Source organism: Arvicola amphibius, chromosome X (assembly GCF_903992535.2).
Source record: "Arvicola amphibius chromosome X, mArvAmp1.2, whole genome shotgun sequence".
Lineage (NCBI taxonomy): Eukaryota > Metazoa > Chordata > Mammalia > Rodentia > Cricetidae > Arvicola > Arvicola amphibius.
Genome location: NC_052065.1, coordinates 21,961,473 through 21,984,378, shown reverse-complemented (window position 1 = coordinate 21,984,378; position 22,906 = coordinate 21,961,473). Strand labels below are relative to the sequence as shown.

Below are 22,906 nucleotides of genomic sequence, written 5' to 3'. Positions count from 1 at the left end.
AGAAATTAAACCATTGTCAAGACTACATGAATAACTGAACTAAGGTGCAAATATCTCAAAATCAAAACATAAGTAATTTTATTGAACGCTGTTTGAGGAGATAAACATCTGTGGAGAGTAACTCAGCACATCTGGCATTTATTAACTTCACAGTTTAATATTCAAAAGGAAAGATGCAAAAGGTCCAAGGTTCCCTCCTGGGGCATTTTCTAACTCTTAGGAAAAACAAAAGTATGGCATTGTTGTGTAGATATTATGAACACATACTTACCATAAGCTGCTTATCTGTAATTTGAAGGACATCTACCAACTCCTCTATCAACCCATTATACAAGATACTGTTTGCTGACTCTTGCAAGGCATTGGAATAGACTGCAAAAGAGAAGCAAACAATTTGGCTGAAATGCAGTTATTAAGCCAATGTTGAGTAATACACCTTCCAATCAGCACAGACAGGTAAATTTGCTAAATTATGAGATTGTGGTAATAGCTAGATACTCACATTTCCTTAATGAAATTATTAGTAGTCTTAAGGAATAATTTTGTTAGAGTTTTGTGAAAAAGGAAAACAAATAATTCATTTTTCCTATATCACTACTTGACAGAACTATAACTATGCTTTGGATATAGGTATGGAATTTTATGTTAGCTTATTCCTTTACTTGCTTTCACCAGATAAGCTTTTATGAGTTTTTATAGAGTGTAGCAGACTAAATCGTAAGTTTGTGTGGCACTACCAAAAGTTAAATGTGCATAATCTAGCCTGGCAGACCGGTACACGTCTTGAATTCCAGGAGGACAGACAGAGACAAACAGATCTTTAAGTTCAAGAATATCTTGTTCTACTCAGTGAGTTCCAGAACAGTAAAAGCCACATAGTGAGATTGTGTCTCAAAAAAAGGGAAAAAAAAGCATTTAATCTACTTGTATACCGAGGAGTTAGTGGACATACACTGAGAAGTAAAAACTGGTTGAGATGTGAGCACATTAAATTTTAAATAAACATTTCTAGGTAATCATGATCATGCCAGAAGCACAGATACAAACACAAGAGAAAGGATTTTGAGGGCAAGGTGTTCAGCTTTAAGAGTAGATAAGCAAAAGCTAAAGGAAGATGGGTATTAACAGCTGTGCTTGCCCTTTTATGCCTTTTAATGCGCCTAGCATGTAAGAGGTGAATTTCCAGGATTTCTTTCAATTCTTAAAATAGCTCAAATACTTTTTCCAAACTAAATTACTGAAATTAACAAAGAGAATACAATGTGTGCTACATAATCTTCAGGAATATGGTGAGAGCCTAAAAAAACTGTGATTTCCACATAGAGATTATACCATTTGTAGGAAAATCGATGCAACTCTTGACAAGAACGTGTTTTTTTCTCATTTCTGTATCCTAGACCTTACATACATAAAATCACTGATGACCTAATAGTAGAATTGGAACTGTCTGGGTAATAAATGGAGACAAAATTGTTCAGGAGGATAGCAGTGGACAATAACGAGGACTATGCACTCCAAATATAATATATGCTTGCATGAAATGACTTTAAAAAAATCCAACATAGCTTTAAAAAAAAGAAAAAAGCCTGCATGTTTTCCAATCTACTATACCATAGTAAACGGACAGAATATTAACTAATTATTTTCAAAATTCAAAGTTGTACATCTGAAAGAATGGGATAACTGGAAGAGGAACTATCAATAGGAAGGATACAAGGCAGAGATGACTATCTGTATATATTTTTTTAAAAAGGTGTTGACAACCAAGGCCATGTGACCTGGCAATAGAGGCTTAAGTTTTTCTGACATACAAAGGAAATCAAGAATGATGACTACAGCGAAAACTGGGAATGCAATTAATTTGGGTTGCCATAATAAGTAAAACCTAATACCAATGAAGACAAATGAATTTCATTCAAAATCAAGTTCAAACTGCCTAATTAAGACCACTTAATTAGTGTTTCCTTACCTAATATAGATATTGCATGCAGTCTGGCCTGAACAGCTTGTAATCGCTTCCTGTGATTAGAAAAGCCATGGGCCAGGCGTATATGAGTAAATAACAGCATCTGTAGAGATATAAAACTTATTATTAAGAAATCATAACAAAAGGGTTTCCTTTATTCCTTTTTGTTTTTGAGGGGATTCTTACCATTTGGCTGCTTGATAGAAAAGTTTTTTACTTTTTGCTAGGATATCAAATTGAACTAGTATTATTTTACTCTGAGATTGGTTAACAATAAAATAATAAAACAGGGACAGGGAGCATCATAATGTGATAAGTCAAGAACGTCACTATAGATAGACAATAATATAGCAAGAATTCTAATTTTCAATAAACTAAATATTTGACCACTGCCAAAAGAACAGAACAAAATAACACGATTAACTTCTCTTAAATGTATCCAAATATATCAGAAATTGAAAAAGTTTTCACCACTGATAGAAAATCATTTGAATCAAGGAACTTAGTGTTGACTGCAGTAGAGGAAACAAACACCTAGATAGCTAATCTGCTAAACTCCAATGTACATTAATTTTGCTATATCTTCTGCTTGTCCAACACATATCATTAGTGTATTTCAAAAAATATCATGTGCTGGGGATATTTTTTAGATATATTGTACCTGCTTATCCTTAGGAATGCTGTACATTTTAGTAAGAGATTCCATTATTTCAGAAGGGCTTTCTGAAATCTGTATTAGAAAAAAATTAGTTAGGAACAAAACTTCAACCAATAATTAAATAACCAACCAGTTGTCAAAGAATCCTCTTACCTTGTCAAGTTGTTCTATATGAATGTAATGTAGTGTATTACTAGTTGTCTGAAATTAAAAAGTTTAAAAAGCTGTTAGGGGTCACTAAATACCCTGTAAGAGACACCTGAGAACAAAATGTCACCCTGCGTTTAAGCAAACCCTTTTTAAAAATCAAGGTAATTTCAGAGTCATTCAAAGCATCTATTTTCCACATATTATAGTCACAAGATCACTTCTTTAAAACCACTAGTATTAAACTTTTAACACTGTTAGCAACCATATTCTATATTCTATAGTCCTTTTTAATACTTGTCTTATAAGTCTCCACGATCAATATTCATAAGAAATACTAAAACCATAAAATTATCTCTCATGCTTTAAAGACTTTACCCTAAATATTATTTAATAATAAAAGTGGAAAAAAGATAATTCATAGCAGCTTACCTACGAATATGAAACACATGGTTTAATTAAGATTTTTACTGGCAACAAACAGAGCTTCTTACGGATTGGCTTAAAAAGAGAAATCTGAAACACAACTACCTAAGACTATGAGCAAAATACACAAATATGTCAGTGCCCAATAAATGAGGCTTTATCTTTTGCAGGTTCTAACATAAAACCTAATCATGTCTATAAGAGGTACAGGTACATATAGCTTCAGAGGACAGTGATATACAGTCAAATATTCACTCATTTAAACTAAGAGATTCTATAAATAACAAAATCAAAACAATCAGACTCACCCTCTTCTCAATTTTGACTTCAGATCCAGGGTCTGCATAGAATTCAAAGTGTAGTGTGGTTGCGCTGGGTGGATATTTCTGTGTATAAAAGAGAGGAATCAGACAATGAGCTTGAACTGATTTTAGACAACACAGATACCTCCTCTGCCTTCTTTTAAGTCAAAATACACTGTGGCAGCTATATATTACACACCAATGGTGTCTTTTATCCCTTGCCCTGACCAGAGTTCAGATGACATTTGTTTGAAAATAAATGAAGACTGTAGTTTAGAAATCCAAGAATCTGTTTTTATTTCCAGATTACCTGTAACTCTATTAATACAGCAATTTTGATTATAGTTATTCTCATGGTGAGATCAAGTTTGCCAGATAATGCAAAAGAATTTTAGAAAAGATGGAGAACAAGTGTCAGAGTCAAAACATAGGCACTACCTAAAGAACGGAAAAGGCCATTCTTGTGAAAACTTACCAGCCTTCTCACTGATAATTTTTCTATTACTTCAAATACTCCTTTCTATACCATTCTAGATCATGTTTTATTTTTTTTTCTGCATAGGATTACAAAAACCAAATGAACTAAACCCGCAAAGCACATCTACAACTCTTCAAAAGTAACACAACAGATAAAATTCCAATAATAAAACCCTGACCATTAAAACATTCTCTTGGCCAGGTAGTGATGGCACACACCTTTAATCTGAGCACTGGAGTGGCAGAGTCAGGAGGATCTTTCTGAGTATGAGGCCAGTCTGGTCTACTGAGCAAATTCCAGGAAAGTCAAGGTTACACAAAGAAACCCTGTCTCAAAAAACACATTCTTTTCAAAGAAAACACAATGACATTATCATTATAATTTTATAATTATAAAATTGGGTTCTATATGTGCATATACTACATAAAGTACAAATTTTCAAAATCCCTTGACATGCTAAATATCAACCTTAATGTAGATAAGGACTAAAACACGTTAGCAGATATCACACAAACCTATTAATAAGTCTTCACATGCATGAGGTTCAGAATTACCCTACTACTCTTTATTATACTCACAGAATTGGAACTCCAAGCTGAATACTCTTATACAACAATATATGCTTCCCATATTATCAACATCCATTCACAACTGTTCACTAAAGAACGTCTATCGGCCGGGCGGTGGTGGCGCACACCTTTAATCCCAGCACTCGGGAGGCAGAGGCAGGCGGATCTCTGAGTTCGAGGCCAGCCTGGTCTACAAGAGCTAGTTCCAGGACAGGCTCTAGAAGCTACAGGGAAACCCTGTCTTGAAAAAACAAAAAAAAAAAAAGTCTATCAACTAAGGTAGGAAAATAACCTGCTCTAATATGTAGATTTCTTTGACTAGAAAAACATGAGCTATACTAACCCAGAAGAAAAATTAAATTTGATCATATCCATTTGTGTTAAGCATGACAAACTAGGCTCTTAACGTGCAACATATCAAAGCAGAAGAGGGGTATAGCCTAAATCTATAACCAGAGCATGGATAAAAAATAAGAGGTAAACAAAAACATACTGAACAATAAGATCTTTTTGTAAATTATTTTAAAATTTTTATTTCTATGAGTATTTTGTCTGCATGTATGGCCATTTTGTCATGTGAGTGCCTGGTGCATATAGAGGCCAAAAGAGGCTAACAGATGTCCTAGAACTGGAGTTACAAATGGTTTTGAGTTGCTGTGTGTGGAGGTAATAGGAATCACGCTCTTGAGCTGTCATCTCTCCAGACCCCTGCATTTTGCATTAAGTTCTAAGTAATCCAGAAAGAATTGTTTTCAATCAATTGTTCTTGAACACTTCTCAAACTCCTGATAGCTGTGTGAGAAAACAAGTAAATGTACTTTCTAGATTTTTTTTTCTTTTTTGGCTTTGTTTTGAATGTTTAGACAGGTATCGAGTGGGCAAAACTGGTCTAGAACTAGTGATCTTCCCCACATCATATCCCAAATACTGAGATTATAGATGTACACTACGATTCTCAGCTTCACTTTCCGGTATTATAAGAAAAAAAAGTACTTTCATTTTGATTGAAAAAATTCAACTTATTTCAGAACTGGGTGTATGAACACATATTACTCTCTCTGAGAATTGTTATAATCAGTACAGTAAGAGCTGGTTTCCTAAAGCCAGGTCCAATGAAACTTCTGATATCAAGTGTCAATTTATATACCATAAATTCATTGTTAAGTCTTAGAAAGAGACAGTATCATTTTCCAAATACTCACCAACATATGCAAGTCTCTGCAACATTCTGCAAGTCCAAAACCATTCTCTTTTCCTCCCCAGCTCTTAGAAAAGGGAAAAAAAATAGTGTTACACAATGCTCATCGTCTTAGGCTTATATTTATAAAGTGCTTAATGAGAAAATACTCATATATATATATATAACAAAGAGAACAAATAAAACAGGACTTTGAGCCTCAAAGCAAGGTGGTCTGTCTAATAGTTGTTTCTTCAATGAAATCTATTTATTTCATGGTTCTATGAGGGTGCTCAAGATAAGAGTACAAAGTAGCAGCACTAGCTACTTCATTCTACATGTCTCAATTCACGTTTGCTGACATTCAGTCATAGCTGGCCTTTCTCACCAGGGTGAAACCACACTTTTAGACAAGAAGCAAATTATATGCTATAAGAGTGTATGTGTGTACACACACACACACACACACACACACACACACACACACACACACACACATATTGTGTATTAGTTTGAATGAGAATAGCCTCTACAGACTCATATTTGAATGCCTTAGGAATAGCATCAGGTCTTGATGTAGGAGTCCCCTCTGAGTGCTGTGATTACCATGAATAAAGAAACTGCTTGGACTTATAACAAGGCAGAACTTAGGGCAGGAAAAGCTAGGCTGAATGCTGGGAGCAAGAAAGGCAGCGTCAGGAAGAAGCCATGGAGCCACCACCAGAGTCAGACAAGCCAAAACTTTGCTGGTAAGTAAGTCACTCCCATGTGGCAATACACAGATTAATAGAAATGGGTTAAATTAATATGTAAGAGTTAGCCGATGCGAAGCTATAGCTAATGGGCCAAGAAGTGATTTAATGAATACAGTTTCTGTGTGATTATTTCAGGTCTAAGCTAGCTGGGTGGCCAGGAACCAACAAGCAGCCTCCTTCAACAAGGTATGGCCTGGTGCGAGTAGTTATGGCGTTGTTTGAGAAACCATGTTACTGCAGGTAGACTTTGGGGTTTGAAATGTCCAGGCCCGGCCCAGTGTTTTTTCTCTTCCTGCTGCCTTCAGTTTCGGATGTAGAACTCTCAAGTTCCTTTACCAGCACAATGTCTGCATGCATGCCTCCATGTTTCCTACCATGGTTGACAATGGATGAAACCTTTGAACCTATAAGCAAGCGTCAATTACATGCTTTCCTTTAAAAAGTTGTAATGGTCATGGTGTCTCATCACAGCAATACAATGACTAAGATACCTTGCTACCAAAATATAAAAGCTTTAAACAAGTGCCTATGTTAATGAGTAGCACAGTTACTAATCATTTCCAAACCCTAAATTCTACCCATATAATTTTGCTTATGGACCAGCCTGCGGCATCTTCTCAGGCCTTTGAAATATCAAAAAATTTACAGTAAAAGCAAGGTACATATCTGAATGGCCTGGAACTATCTATCTAAATAAGATGGATGGGAGGGAGGGAGGGAGGGAGGGAGGGAGGAAGGAAGGAAGGAAGGAAGGAAGGAAGGAAGGAGACAGACTGATATGCCTACCAACCTAGATACAGACATAGACCAGGCTGGCCTTGAACTCAGATTCACTTGCCTCTGCCTCTAAGTGTTGGTTTTAAAGGATGCATTCAACCACACCTGGCAAGAACAGCACATTTTTTAAGTTAAAATAACTGCTAATCAACTTAGCTACAACTAAGAATTTTAATAAGATACATCTTACCTTAGGGTAAGTCATGCTGGGCCCAGCTCAAACACAAATGCCTTCACCCAATTCTCACACATCCAATGTGGATCCCAATCACTATTGATCTACCTGGTAAGGCTGCAACATGGTGTTCTCTCTACATATATAATCTTATATGCAGTCTTTAGAAATAAATATAATTATGACACTAACTCTCCAGTAAATCTATAAAACAGTGTGTATCACTAGGGCTTCCATTTACAGAGATCTCCAATACGGAACAATACTGGTGAACAAAAAACCTACTTAATACTAGAGAAATAAGCTTTTTGGAAATCCTTATTAACCCAGAGCAAAAAATAGAAAACAGGGGGCCTTTTTTTTATTAATTCTCCAAATGATGTCAGCAATTTTGAAAAGAAGGCTATTTTGTTATATACAATAAATAGTTTTAGAGCATTATACCTTAGTTCTTTGGTGAAAACCATATTGTGGTGGTTTGAATGAGAAAAGCTACCACTGGCTCATGTGTTTGAATGCTTGGTTCCCAGTTAATGTCACTGGGGGTAGGTTCTGAGGTTTTAAAAGTCCACAACACTCCTAGTTAGCAATCTCTGCCTCCTTACTGTGGGTCAAGACACAGGCTCTGAGCTACTGCTACAACGCCATGCCTGTCCAACTGAAAAAGATAGTGACAGAAGTTGGTACCAGAAGTAGGCTACTGCTGTGACACTGTTATTTGGAAGAATGTGGAACACTAGCAAAGTTGCTGAATGCTGTAAGCAAGGCTTATCTGCCCTTCCCAGCAGGAGATCGGAAGACAGTAGTGTTGAGAACAAGGTGGACTATGGAGGCATAGCTCAAGAGGTTTCAGACAACAATATTAGGAACTGGACTAAAGACCATTCTTATATTTTGGTGAAGAATGTAGTTGGTTGCCTTTTGTCCTTGTCCTAAGAATCTCCCTGGGGCTAAGCTAAACTTGAGGACACTTTTACCTATCCTCTCTTAAGTGGCTAATAATAACTATTTTCATAACCGTGATAATAATGAAAACCTACCTATAATGAAGGACCACCTATCACAAAAGGTGTGAATGAAATAACAACAGTACAGAATCAATCAATCAATCAATCTCAAAGAATTTTGCACACTAACTTTTTGATATTTAACTTACCCAACCCTATTCTATATGTAGCAGCTGTAAACTATAGTCCACATTCCTGTAGTGAGGACAATGAATCTTTATGCAATAAGTGATAGATTGTTTTGAATTCTGAAAGACCAGCTAAAAGCACTTGCTACTAGTTTGCTTAATTTGGAACTTTCCCAAGGGCAGGAACAAGTTGATAAATGCAGTGAGTAGTCCCCACTCTTCAGGAGTAGGTTCTGGTTAAGGCATCCTCTAGTGATATCTACCTGGTTTTATTTGAGGAGGTGTTGTGGACCTGGTGCTAACCATGTAAGATTTGTCTAGCTGGCCACTGAGCCCTGAAGCCCTGAACATCAGCCTGTGTCTACAGCCTCAGGGCTAGGTGTTAACATTCAGAAATTATGCTGCCCCCCCCCCCCCCCGTAATCTCAGCAATTAGGGCAAATACTTAGTCAGCCCAGGGCTCCATGGCCATCCCTGCACTATTGTACCTGTGAGTAAGTAAGGCTCTGTTTACAGGCCCAAAGACCCCTTTAAAAGGCAGCTCCATCCATTCCCACTCTTTTTCCTGCTGCTCCTCAGAAGAGTCAGGCAGGCAGGCTTTTGCTGCCCCCCCCCCCCCGTCTTTCTCTCTCTCTCCTCTCTTCTGGAGCTCGTGTTCCCAGAGGCCAGTCTCCCCACTCCCTTCCCCTCCCACTTTTTTCCATTCCCTCTCTCCAATAAAAATCCTCTTTGTAAGTGCAGTCTGCATGGTGTGTCTGTCTTTTACCCGCCAAGGGGCTCCTTGGCCTGCCAAGGCCCCTCTTGCACCGGATAATAACACTAAGGTTATAAACTATGCCAATACTTCCAGGCATTTTTATGTGGGTTCAAGAGAATTCAGGTCCTTGTGCTTGTATGGCAAGAATGTTCCTGTGAACTATCTCCCCAATGTTAATCTTCGATGTCTTCAAAAGCTAACTATATAAACTATATAAACTAAGTATTATGCATCAATGTTGATGTACATGCTGCTATGTATAAAAATGTACTTTTTAAAGGAAACAGCAATAAAGATGGAGGAAGGCACAGAGAAATATGATCAAAGATTTTTTTATACTATTAAAAAGAAAGAGAGACCCTGTGTAGCTCAGTGGTTGAGGCTTGCACAGTATACACAAAACCCTAGTTTCATACCCAGAACCACCACAACAACAAAATTAAGCTGGTATTAAAGTACAATTTTGTAAATTAAGATATCAATTCTAATTCCCAGGGCAAATATCAATAACTAGCTAAAAGACAAATAAGGAAACTGAAAACCTGAACAATGCCAAATCAACTAGATCAAGGACATTGAACCTATTTAAGCACAGAACATACACTTTAAGACACATTAAAAACTCCAATAGACCTAAACAAAACAATCATTAATATAGTTAAACAAAATCTCTGCCAATTACAGCTGTCAGATATAGGAAAATAAAATCATATATCCATCACAAAAGGCACTCTGAAAATTTCATAAGTAGAGCAGGAAAAAAGGCTCAGTGGTTAAGAGCACTGGCTGCTCTTCCAGGGCTCCTGACTTCAATTCCCAGCAATTATATGGTAGCTCACAGTCATCTGTATGGGATCTGACTGCCTCTTCTAGTACACATGAAAAGACAGGTCACTCATATACATAAATATTTTTTGAAAATTCACAAGTACATGATAATTAAACAGTACTTTTAACCACCAACAAGTCAATGAAAAAAAATCACGTGGAAAATCATGACGTTATTTGAGTAAACTGAAAGTATAATCCCACAAATTAAAACATGTATTAAATTTTAGTTATCTCAGAAGTTGGAAAGATGATTCAGCAGTTAAGAGCACTACCTTAGGACCCAGGTTCAATCCCCAGCACCCACATGGCAGTTTACAACTGTCAGTAACTACAGTTCCAGGGAATCTGACACCTTCACACCAAATGCACATAAAATATTTTTAAAAATTAGGTATCTCAACATTCTTATGTTAAATAAACCCTAGTCAACACAATACAAAGAAGAAACATGTAAAGAAAAAAGATAAAATAAACAGAAAAGGTATACTTTAGGGTTACTAGTGAAGAAAAGGCTAAATAAGAACACATAAAGTATAAGGTCCAATATTCATACACACTCTCACAAACACACACAATTTTCAAAGCAACTATTGTTATTGTGGCCCAAATATTCATGAACAAAAGGTATTTACTATGACAAATGTTTATAATAGGAAAAAATGCAAATTACCCAAATATGAAAAAATAGATACCACAGATAGCATAATTTCACAGCATTTAAATTTTTCATATAAGAATATAAGGTTACATGGAAAGAAGCATTGGTTTATTCCTCCATTGAAACAGTCTTTCTACTTTTTTTCCACTTCTCTGTGAAAAGGGGTTTTCAACTCAGGCTTACCAATAACTAAGTATTCTGCTTCTGTTGTCTAAGTGATAGATTTACAGGGGCGCACCATGCCTGGCTATGTAGTTATATTATCCTTCAATGGTTTTAGATTTGTGATTTTTATTCTTCCTTTGAGGCAGAGCTTTGTATATCCTAAACTGGTCTTGAACTGCAATGTAGGCAAGGATTGACCTTAATTTCTTAACCTCTCGAGTGCTGGGATTACAGGTATATAACACCACACCTAATTTATGCATGTTAGGCAAGCACTCTACCAACTAAACTACATCTTTAGCCAAAGATTCTTATTTTTAGCAAGCAGTGCTTTAGTATATCTTAACTTTGTTTTACTGAAATATAATCCAACGAATTGCTTCCTGAGTAGTAAACAAGACGTTAATAACCCATTCATCTCCTGTTAATGTTATCTTTAACATAAATTAAATTCTTACATGTTTTTGTTATCTGGTTTTGTGACCTATTGATTCAATTTGACTAATTATTCTAATTACTCTATCTTTATAAAACAGCTTAAAACTTAATAAAATAAGTACTTCTATATGACATTTCCAGTATTTTCTTGGCTATCTTTAGAACTTCCAGAATACATGAAATTTGTTTGAAACCAATATACAAATGTTGGAGGCTACACAGAAAGACAGGTAAGTCAAACCACAAATCTAAACATGCAAGGCAGAATAAGCTTGACACAATTATTTTCCTTATGTTTCTTCTATTCCCAACTAATAGTTAACACTGAATAACACTGAGGCTAGTACATTAAGAAAATAAATCAAGAAATAAATGAATTACAGAGACAATTAAGTGGTAATATATAAAGAAAATGTACCAAACAATCACAATCTTTTGTAGACGTTCAAATTTTCTATTTTTAAAACTGAAAGGCAAAAATCTCCTGTTTCATCAAAACAAATATGCCTATGATTTTAGGAGACACTAGTCAGGATCTTTAAAATACTACTAGTTCTTTATCCTTTTTTCATATGAGTATGTTTTATTACCACTGGTTTATAAAGAAACTGCTTTGGACCTATGGCAGGACAGAATAGAGCAAGGCAGAAATTCCAAGCAGAGATAGAGGAGAAAAGATGGTGGAATCGGGGAGACACCATGTAGCTGCCAAAGGAGACAGATGCCAGGAATCTTACCGGTAAACCACAAGCCTCATGGCAAAATATAAAATAATACAAATGGGCTAATATAAGATTTAAGAGTTAGTTAACAAGAAGCCTAAGCTATTGGTCAAGCAGTGTTGTAATTAATATACTTTCTCTGTGCTTACTATTATTCTGGGTGTCTGGGAAACAAACGAGTGGCCTCCGCCAATACCTTTTAAATCTTATGTATTTGTACCCTGTTTTCTTGGCTATAAACAAACTTGTCAAAAGAAAATGATTCACAGTGCATGCAGGAAGGGTTGGCTATAAATATTTTTAATGGTATTAACTGAAGAATTGGGCAATAACTCAAGAGCTATTTTACAGGCTTTAATGATAACCCAAGTATGAAATAACCCTACTCAAGCAACTCCAAACACCTGAGAACAGTAGATACTGCCTCTCATACTTTTTCAGAGACTAAGAGCCAATATTATTTTCCCCAAAAAGAAATGCACATAACTTCTGAGTCTCATTGTACTCATCTACCCAGTAGTGTTACCATATGATCCTGATAATAAAATAGGTATGTAAAAGTAACTAGGGTATCAGTCATGCTTAGAGGCATATACACCACTTTAAAACATGAGATCTGCTTAAGAATGAATATTCAGACATGAGGGAAAAGGCTTTTCAGATGAAATTTTATTTAACATTAAGATTCACTAACTTTACCATTAGATCAGTATCATTAATATTATTTGGGAATAGCTGTTCCTGTGTATTAATCTAATGTGTGGCAATAACACTGTATTTTAACAATTATTTTGAGAAAGGGTCTCACGATGTGTCCCTGGCTGGCTTGAATTCTCTATGTAGACCAGATTAGCCTTGAACCTGCCTATTCCTCCTGAGTGCTAGATTTTAAAGATGTATGTACCACACCCTGCCAGTTCTAACAATTTTACATAATCTCCCTAGGAAACCCAAGCCCATCATCTACAACAAATTTTCTAAATATGTATTCTAACTCATTTTTTATTGTATTATTTGGAACTTCTGTGACAAATTTAAAGAGTTATATTTCCTGTTTAAATGTGTGTTTTCCAAGAGTGGTACATAAGAGTGCTGGTGCCCATGGAGGTCAGCCTCTAAGACTGGAATTAATAACAGTTGTTAGGAACCATGTGGTTCTGGGAATTAAACTCCATTCCTCTGTAAGAGTACATACAGTCTTAAACCACTAAGCCATCTCTCCAGACCCCTCTACTATGAATTATAAGACAATATTTGACATTTTTAATTTTTAAATTCAGCTCCTCCATTAATTAGGACTACAATGGAGTTTCCTGGATCTAAAAACTAGTTTGTATGTTTTTGAAAGTTTTTTTTTTATTGACTTACATATTTATCTAAGGGTATGAGGCGTGCATATCTGCATGCTAAAGCATGCATACAGAGACCAGAAGAAAACTTTTGGGAGTACATTTTCTCCTTCTACCATGTGGGTGTCAGAATCAAACTCTGGTCATTAGTATTAAGCTCAGTGGTAGGTGCCTTTACCTGCTAAGCACTGATATTTTATTAATGTGATGAATAACAATTTATTCTAATTTCATCTGCATATATGTATATGTAATATCATCAGCTGTCCCCATTATATCCCTCCCCCCTTTTTTTTGAGATAGTGTTTCAAGATGTACCTCTGGCTGTCCTGGAATGGAACCTAATATGTAGCAGAACTGTCAAGTTTTGAATAAAAGATTTTGTCTCATGAACAGAAGGTAATGAAGTGCTTCAAAATTTAAAGGCTGGGGGGCTGGAGAGATGGCTCAGAGGTCCTGAGTTCAATTCCCAGCAACCACATGGTAGCTCACAACCATGTGTAAAGGGGTCTGGTGCCCTCTTCTGGCCTGCAGGCATACACCCAGACAGATTATATACATAATAAAGAAAGAAATATTAAAAAAAAACTTAAAAGCTGATAATACTCCTGCTTTTTGAAACTTTATCACACTGTCCAAATACTTGCACTCAATTAAGTCAGAAAGTTAACTAAAGGATTCTCATTCACTTTTACAAAGCAAGAAATACCTGCTTATAGAAACTATATACTCTGATGTTTGCTTTTCCAGTCTCCAAAGACATACCTCTGCCAAATGCTGCAGTCTTGTCAGTAGTGGGGTCCTCTTGTCAGATCCAAGACGTGTGATATAGTTTGATCTTTTGCTAAACACATATAGAAGGTTAAGGACTGCCAGCACTACTTGCATATCAGACGAAGCCAATAAAGTTGTCAAATGCTAAAGGAACAAAAAGACAAAGTTCAACTCATCAGACACCTGGTACTAAAAGCTATTTTTTAGAAAGCGCAATAGAAGTAAAAACTGTAAATTGTAGTTCAAAATTGTATCTGTGCCTCAACATAAGGATTTCAAGAAAGAAATGTTGTAATACATATATGTGGAACTAAAACCCATTACATTTCCAAGTGTTAAGAAACTAAGCTAATTATACGCTATTATTACCTTTATGCTAAATATAAAAAAAATTCATAGAAGCTAAAGCTATCAACAACAGCTGTGTGTGATTATGCAAAATAAAACTATTAAAGCTTGGGAGTAACCCGAGTGATTGTTTTGTTTTAAACAAACATTCACCAATATATTGAAGCAATTAATTGTTCAAAATTAAAATTAGTATGTAATTAAGTTGGAAATTAACAAAGGCACTTTATTTGTTGATTATCTTAATGGTTTTGGATTTCTATGGATATCACATCTATTTAATTATCAAGACCAAGGTAATGATTTGATTATTAAAGCTCAAAAGTTGGGCAAAGGCCGGAAGTACACACAGCTGGAGTCAATACCCTACCGGCTAGGTTTGTCTTTCTTCTCTCTTGGTGGGCTTTCCCTGAACCCCCTTCTCAGGCTGCTGCCTTGAAATCCAGTCAGGCTTTTACTATTCTACACAGCAGCTATAAGCCTCACATGTTCATCATTATTGGTGGCAGATTTGGTGAGAAAAATTGGGAAGTCTTAAGGGAGGGATTAGTTAAAAGGGAGTTTTTTGAGGGAGGGAGGGGAGGTATGGGTGGAGGGAAGGGAAGGGAAGGGAAGGGGGAGAAGGAGGGGCGGGAAGGGGGAGGAGGAGCGGAGGGAGGGGGAGGAGGAGGGAAGGAGATGGAAATTTTTAAATATAAAAAAAAAATAAACCATGAGAAAGAAAAAAAAATGGGAAACACAATTACAATAAAGTTAGGTCTCTGTGTGATTATGTAATGCGTGACTTGAAAAATAAAAGGGATAATCAACTTTTAAAAATTAGAAAATTTCCTCATTTGTGTGTATACATGGTTATAGTTAAGAACAGACTACTTACTTCTATGGAACTGTACAGATGCCGAGAAAAGCTGTACTCGATAAGCAAGGCTGTGAAGTTCAATACAGCCAATAGAAGCATTTTTAGTTGTTCCTTTTCCGGCCTATCACATACAAGCATCCATGACATATTCTCCACTGTTTGTCCAGCATCTGCCAGAATTCCATCAAAGCGGTCCAACAGATCCACCCAGTGATATAACTCACACTAGAAAGAAAAATAAAAATATAAAAGCAACCGGGAATGGTTATACTCTAGTAATCTCAGTATTGAGGAGGCTAAAGTGGAAGGATACAGAGTCCAAGATGAACCTGGGCCACACTGTGAGATGTTTTATCAAAAGACAACAGTAGCAACACTGAACATGGATAGAGTAGTTTTATTTAAGACAATTTATTTTCCATTATTTCAAACAGATTTGTGTGTGTGTGCATGAACCACAGCGTGCATAGAGGGACAAGTTGGAGTTGGTTCTTTACATCTACTATGAGGGATACAGAGATCAAACTTAGGTCACCAGACTTGGTAATATGTCCCTTTACCTGATCTTCTTCTTTACCTGAACTATCTTCTCTGGCCCAACACATTTTTCTTTTAAAAATCTAAAAATGTCAATGTTCTAGAGCTGTGATACACATATGCTAGAAATTTCCTTTCTTTAAAGATTTGTTTGTTTATTTATGCATACAATGTTCTACTAACATGTACATGCCAGAAGAGATCACCAAATCTCATTACTGATGGTTGTGAGCCACCACATGGATGCTGGGAATTGAACTCAGGACCTTTGGAAGAGCAGCTGGTGCTCTTATCTTTGGAGCCATTTCTCCTGTCTGCTAGAAATTTATTAAGTGACCACAGACTCAGACTATTCCATTATAGTTTCTCTTGTCATTATCAAAGCACACAAAACGATGTACTAACAGCTGCTGCAGTTTTACGTACCTTTCCAATGTTCCATGTTTTGATTTGCTGCAGTTCCAAGAGGAGTTGCTCATCATTACAAACTTTGAGTTTGTCTATTAAGGCTCTGCAGTCTGCAGGCTAAGAAAAACAAACAAATATTCACAAAAGATGTTTTTAAATGAAGATGAAACAAAGAAGAATGGGGAAAATGACCCTGAAGCCCACAAAGCAATTCAACTTTTGCTTATATAAAAACTAGATCTCTAAGAAATCTCATGAAGAAACTTTCTTTCATTCCCAACAATCCACTATGCATTTGTTTAAACCTGAATGAACCTGTATATGCACAGACAACAGAAATTAAGGAAATCAGCTAAGCAGAAACTAAAGCAGAATTAAGTAATCTGGGACATGGTCCAAAAGGTAACTAGAATGTCTGGTATTGTTACAATGAGTTGGAGAGACAGAAAAAGACAAAGATAGGCAGACAGGGAGGGAAGGAGGGAGGAAGAGTGAGAGACAGAGAGCCTGAACAAACTCAGTTAAAGGCAAAGGCTAGCATTGATTTATTTTTCTACAATATTAATCTTGAATTAGAAAAGAACAAAGAGCTTCTGAACTTTTTGTAAACTAAGACTCCATTCTTACTTGGTGTTCCATTTCCATACATTCCTGATCTCTTGTACTGATGAATAAGACCAATTATTAATAAGGAGTGGATTGAGAATTTATAGTAAAGGTTCTGAAAGTACAAAGGAAAAATGGGATAGGGACTGAGACAGGGAAGCATAATGTGGACAAGAGTTGGGGAAAGTATTAATACTTTTTATTTAACTCTATAAATGATGCCATGGAAATACAGCTACCTTTGGAACCAAACAAATCGACATTCTGGTTTTGGTTTTATGATTACTAAAGTGTCTGATTATGAGTGAGTCCTACTTACTGTCCATTTACTTACCAGAAAAACACAAACAACCTAATAAACTAGCTTGGAGAGGCAGTCCAAGTATGTGCCACTTAACTGAGTGTACAAAAATAGGGGATTAAATACTGAGACAGCGTGCTTTTTTTTTTTTTTTTTTTTTTACAAATACTGGATTCAGAATTAAAGTCAGTCTCTTTGAATCTGAGAATCCTCACCCAAGAGATGAACAGATAACACCTAGATACCCAACAATGCTATTGTGAGATCTAAAACTAGAGGAAACTCCAAAGATTTCCAATGACTATAATGATATTTAAAAATATAGCCAGTTTTCTTAATCCAAACTACCACCCCTGCAAGGATCTACTTCAAATTTTTGTGATAATGAAATGTATGCAAACCCTTAACACCAAATCCTTCCACAAACCAGGCTTAACACCCCTCCCCCACCCCCTTTCTTTTAGTGTAGGTTGTAGGACAAACAGCGAACCAGTAGATATAACAGAAAACATGGCAAATTTGGGTGACCTGTTCACACAGTTAATCTGTCCCTTCCCTTCTCCATTTACTTGAATATAGAATCAAATCCATCTATTTAAATTACTAATGGCATACATATAGGCAAATCCAATTTTTTGATTTTGTGGGGGTTAGGTAATACCCATTTTGTGGTTAACACTTGGGTACTGTAATAACTTTCTATGTCCACATTACATGACATTTAATCTCTCACAAGCCAGAACCTGCTTGAATGCAATATAGTTGTTGGCAAAGGATAATATGGCCTTTGCTAAAACTAAGATATTGCCTGTGATGGACGTGGGGCTTGCTAAAGATTCTGATTGGCAGCATGCCAAACACATTTAAATGAGATACCTGGTTCTACTGGACAAACCATACACGCACAAGGGCAACTTAGAATATAGCTTAGACCTTGTCGTCTTTCTTAGCATTTCACTGTTGCCTACTGAATACTTTGAAGGTTACCAAGAAATAAACTGAAATAGTATACTTAAATGTAAGTTCCCAAACTAAAATATCAAATATTTCTTTCTTTATGGTATATGGAACAAAATAGAACAACTGTCTCTTGCTTTCTCTTTTTCATCCCCCTCCCCCTCTTTGTGAGATAGGGTCTCCCTATGTAGACCAAGTTGGTCTTGAACTCTTGCCTCCCAAGTACTGGGATTTAAAATCTTGTACCACCATACCTGACCCTTGGTCTTTGTCTCTCATTTTCAAAGGGAGTTTCCAACATACCTTAATTGTAATTGAGAGACTTCTCTTAAAAAATTATCATCATCTTTGTTATTGTAGAATGAGGGAGGAAGGACGGAAGGGCGGGGACAAAGATGTAGAACTGGTTCTCTCCACTTTATGAGACTCTAAGGACTGAGCTCAGCCCATTGAGCTTGCTGAAGCTTTTACCTGGTGAGCCATCTCATGAGCCCCAAAAAACATGGATGTGTAGCCCCGCCTCTAGCCCACTATTCATAGGGTTCATCTCTGGCATACATTTAAATCACCTAAGGTGCTGGTGCTTCCTCATCATAAAATTTACTTAGCCTTACTACAACATCATTCCTTTCTTCCTAAGCTATATAAATGCAAACCAAGTGGGACTGTCCCCAATCATAGGAAAAGGCAAGCCATCAGTCAGTTCAAAGCTGCATACCAGCTACCAGAGTTTACATGAATTTCTTCCTATAGATATCAAACATAGGGGGAAAATTCTTTGCAATGTTGCTAATATACTAAGTGATCAATTTTTTTTTGAATCTTAAAATTGAAACCTACTATTGACGCCAGTATGAGAAATTGGGCAATCTTCTACATTACCTGAGTACAACAGGCAACTCAAGCCTTAACACATCTAGACAGTGACTTTATATTTTAAGTAATCTGATAGAAGCTAGGTAATTCCTAAGCATGACTATACAAGCCTTGCAATTCACTTAGCATAAAATAAAATTTGCATTTCTCTGATCACCTGCAAGATTGATTCTTTCTAGTTTACTGGCTTTGTTCCTTCTCTGAAAGGTTTTATGCCCATTTTGTCATTGGGATATTCATTTCTTCTATTGATTTAGTATAAAGGGTATTAACTACATTGGGTTACAAATATTTTCTGCAGCTTCTGAGGAACCATGACTCCCCCACACACACACGAGCTTAATTGGGGTATTATATGGCATATAAAAAACAGCACATAATTAACATAATTTGGTTATGTTATGCAGAACTGGTTCTACCTTATGTGACTCTAGGAGCTGAACTCAGCTCACTGAGCTTAAATAACAAGAGCTTTAACCTGGTGAGTCATTTCATGGTATCTAAACATAGGTGCATATGCTCATATTACCATCACCACATTCCAGGTGAAAAACATATCACCTCCAAGTTTCCTTGTGGCCCTTTGTGTATGTTAAGAACATTTAACATAAAGTTTATCCTCAACAAAATTCTTAAGTACACATAATTTATCCTTAACTGGAACTTTTGAAACTTATCCTTTTCTTTTCAAATAGGCTATCAATATATAGCCCAGGCTGCCCCTGAACTTTGGTTCTCTTACAGGCATGAGCCACCACACCCAGTTTTTACTCATTTGTATAACTAAATAATACAAAGTCATAGAACAATTTCCCCATCCCTTCCCATGATAACCACCATTCATTCTGTTGCCTACTTACATAACTTTGACTATTTTATATGCCCCATATTAAGAGGAACCATGCAGTATTTGTTCCTCTATGATTAACTTATTTCAACTTTCATTCTTCTAGGGGTTAATTTAAAAAATATTAAAAAAACTTCTTCAACTTAATGAGAAAAACACAAATAACCCAATTTTAAAGTGGGCAAAGGAATTTAAAAAGACTTTTCTCCAAAGACATATAAATGGCCAAATGGCACATATAAAGGTACTCAACATCACTAATAATCAGGGAAATGCAAATCAAAATCATAATGAGATATTACCTCATACCTGTTAGAATGGCTATTGTCATGTGTCCTTTTATTTTGGATATGGTATTTAACATTTCCATTTTTTTTTGTCCTTTGCTTTAATGCTTGGAAGGGCAATCCCCACCTAAGACAAGGTAAACATTCACCTGTATGTTCTACTTCTCCTATAATTTCTTTTAAAAGTATCTGATTTTGACGACTTATCTACAATTTACTTCAGTAAACAGTCCCCCACACCATCCCATCCAAATCAAAAGCAATTGTTTTGGCACATTTTATTGACTAACACTGTTCTTTCCCGCAATATATAATCCCTCTATTAAGTTCTTACGTATTCTAGACTGTCTTAATTTTTAATCAATAGATTCTTACACTGATGGAACTGTCTCATTTTTAAAAACTTAATTCCTTAAAACCTCTTCTATTCACCTTTCTATTCAAATGATATAGTCATCATAATTTAGAGATGTCAAAACACATCAAAATCAAAAATCAAATGGAAACATCTGTACAGTAAGAAAATTAGTATGTCCAATATACAACATTTAATAAAAACCACACTGATATTCCAATGTCAAAAAAAAAAAAAAAAACAAAAGACTAACAAAAGTCAAGAAACTTATTTTTGTTTTCAAAACCAAAGGAAAAAAATCCTGAGTTCTAATAGCAACAGTAAAACTTTGATTCTACATTTGTTTTTTTTTTCCATTGTCATACTGTCTTTTTTTCTTATTGTGACCTGAGAATCCATTTCAGGGGCCCACAAAGTATTGTTCACTATTCCTTTTCCACAAAGCTACTAACTTTCAATAAAAACAGATGTTCAAAAGGCAAGATAGTACTTTTATTTTCTTTTGTTGTATTCAGGGTGAATACCCAAGGCCTCATGCATGCTAAGCAAGCACTCTACAACAGGGCTGTTTCTCCAAGTCTTACAAGTTGCTGTAGTAACACTTTCTATAAACTGAACATATTTAGTTGGAAGATCAGAATGGCTGCACTGGTCACAATATTTTTTCCTGAAATGAAGAAAACAAGCAAAGCAAACTTGGATACTCACAGCCTCAGTAGGTGTCTTTTTCAGTTTAGTCCTGTCTACTTTCATGTTTTCAATTTTCTGCTTTAAGATCTGAAAAGAAAACCCCCAAAGTAGTGAGAAGATAAAGTTAAAGATAACCTAGAGTTCAATATTATTAAACATACAAAATATTGGACAAAGTATATGCAAGATACCTAGTGTAAAAACACTAAAGTTATGTTAATTCATGGGTATGACTATGAAATAGAAATGGGTAAAGAATAACTTTTGATACAAATGGTTCACAATCCCTGTTACATAAATACATAAAACAAAATAGCTGTTTTCCTCTTTGACAGTTAAATATGGCATGTTTTTTGATACCTCAGGATGAAAAAACTCACTAGAAGGCTCTAGTTTTGAAAAAAAAAAAATAATTACACTTCTGAAAATTCAGCTTAAGTTTTAGGGATGCACATAAACATTTTTACTGCAATAATCTACACTGCATGAATTATGTATAATAGTAAAAAATCATAAAGTCCCAAAAGTCCCAAAAAAGGACTGTTTTAAATTTTAAAATCTAAATGTTTTATGTGTTTTGTTTACATGTATGTATGTACACTGCAAGCAGACCTGGGACTCAAGGAGACCAGAAAAAGTCATCAGATCCCCTGAAACCAGAATTAAGGATGGTTGCGAACCACCATGTGGATGCTGGAAACAAGTGATCTGTTATTTTTCCAGCTCCAGGATTGGTTTTTAAATGGACCATATCGCCACTAAAAATACCGCAGACAATTACATAACAGAGAAGCTCATGATTAAATAGAAAGGTTATAACATGGAATTTGAATCTATTAAGTCAGGAATGATGGTTCATACCTGTAATCCCATGTTGAAGCAGAAGGGATCAATGGGAATTCAAGGCTAGGTTGGGCAACAGAATGCTATCTCAAAAACAACTAAATATAAGTCTATGTCTATAGAAAACACTCTAAGAAAGGAAATGTATCAAAAATGTTAATTTATAATGTCTCCATCTGACTGCCTTAGTCTGTAGGGCATTTTCTTGACAGATGATTGATATGCGAAGCCCCAGCCCACTGTGAGTAGTGACATCCTGGGTGGGTGTTCCTGGGGTGTGTAAGAAAAAGGTCTGAGTCAAGGTACTAGGAGCAAGCCAGTAAAACAGTGTTCCTCCATGGCCTCTGGTTCAGTTCAAGACTCAAGGTTCCTGCCCTGACTTCTTTTGACAATGACAATGGACTGCGTGATGTGGATGTGCAAGCCATAATAAAACCTTTTCTGCACCCCCCACTCCACGTTAATTCATGGCTAACCACAAGGATTATGTTTGACAGTTTTGGCAATATGCCTTTTAGCACTAAGATAAATTGTGTCTTAAGAACAAAGACTTTAACTAGGAAAACAACGTGTAAGACACCTTCTATAAATGTCCTGACCATATATCAGTTTAGTTAAGACCATGTAACTTGGAAAGCCCAAAGTAGGTAACAGCCTGATCAAGCCCATGTAATCCCTGTGATATTTACTAACAGACAAGTCCTTAAAGATACACTGAACTAGGCATAGTAAG

At 36.0% G+C, this 22,906-nt stretch overlaps 1 protein-coding gene across 1 annotated transcript in view; it reads right to left on the bottom strand.

Moving 5' to 3' along the window:
• Huwe1 (HECT, UBA and WWE domain containing E3 ubiquitin protein ligase 1) overlaps positions 1 to 22,906 on the bottom strand; it is a 139,342-nt gene that overhangs the window by 83,097 nt on the left and 33,339 nt on the right. The window contains 10 exon segments of the mRNA XM_038317423.2: positions 272 to 372; positions 1,970 to 2,069; positions 2,628 to 2,696; positions 2,778 to 2,825; positions 3,506 to 3,583; positions 5,749 to 5,811; positions 14,251 to 14,403; positions 15,485 to 15,691; positions 16,430 to 16,528; positions 21,349 to 21,417. Coding sequence (XP_038173351.1) covers positions 272 to 372; positions 1,970 to 2,069; positions 2,628 to 2,696; positions 2,778 to 2,825; positions 3,506 to 3,583; positions 5,749 to 5,811; positions 14,251 to 14,403; positions 15,485 to 15,691; positions 16,430 to 16,528; positions 21,349 to 21,393 — 963 coding nt within the window. The 5' untranslated portion in view covers positions 21,394 to 21,417.